At 33.1% G+C, this 874-nt stretch overlaps 1 protein-coding gene across 1 annotated transcript in view; it reads left to right on the plus strand.

Annotated features, from left to right (window-relative positions):
• Window positions 1-874, plus strand: part of LOC105449517 — a 7,499-nt gene that overhangs the window by 1,775 nt on the left and 4,850 nt on the right. Inside the window, exons 4-5 of the mRNA XM_011688774.1 lie at window positions 332-437; window positions 516-549. Of these exons, the coding sequence (XP_011687076.1) occupies window positions 332-437; window positions 516-549 (140 nt within the window). The remainder of the gene's footprint in view (window positions 1-331; window positions 438-515; window positions 550-874) is intronic.

Below are 874 nucleotides of genomic sequence, written 5' to 3' on the forward strand. Positions count from 1 at the left end.
CTCTCTGAACCTCGGTAAATCAACGCTAACACGCGTTGGTCGTCTCACGCTTTCTTGCCTACCTGGCCCGACGAGCATATCCGAGCGCAAGAAAAGCGAACCGTCACATAGTTATATTTATGCCTATTCCGTCCATATTCCATATTACTTCCACATATATTTTGTTAATAATTTTTTAACGAATAACGAGCGACGGCTAAAACCACCTGAAGGTCACTTGGGGTCATGACCTTAACAACATATATAAAGGACAAGGTCATTGGAGCAGCCTCCCTTCATCGGTATATTTACCCAATAATATCATTGAAAATCCTGAAAATGTTGCAAAAAGCGAAATCTTTGAAATGGATATAAAACAAATGAAGCCATTAGCAACAGAATCGGATATTATTGATTTAGAAAAAAATCTGTGTAATCAAGAATTTGAAACGGCATTTGTAAGTTCCTTGTTTGTATATGCTCTCGATGTATTTCGTAAATAAGATCTAATATTGTGATGCTTATTTGTTAAATAGGTAAAAGTGATGAGTGAAATAGGAGGTATGACTGGTAAGAAAGATGGAAACAAAATAGCGTACTTATTGATGGATAGATTATTTGAAAGGCAATTGTTAACTCAATGTTCATAGACTGGTTCTACAAAAAACAAGCAAGAAAAAATGAATAAAATTGCTTTTTTCAAAAATAATCGAATAACTGAAACAATTTATAAAATTATACATTTAGCCGACTCCAGTTATACGATTGATGACAACATTGGTTTTTTGAAACGGATTCTTAAAAATAGTGTTAGCCGAAACAAGCAATTCCAAAAAAAAACAGAGGTGAGTAGCAGTAAAAATAAAATTTCTACAAGAATATATATATATATATA

This window comes from Wasmannia auropunctata, unplaced genomic scaffold (genome assembly GCF_000956235.1).
Source record: "Wasmannia auropunctata unplaced genomic scaffold, wasmannia.A_1.0 LD336076.1, whole genome shotgun sequence".
Lineage (NCBI taxonomy): Eukaryota > Metazoa > Arthropoda > Insecta > Hymenoptera > Formicidae > Wasmannia > Wasmannia auropunctata.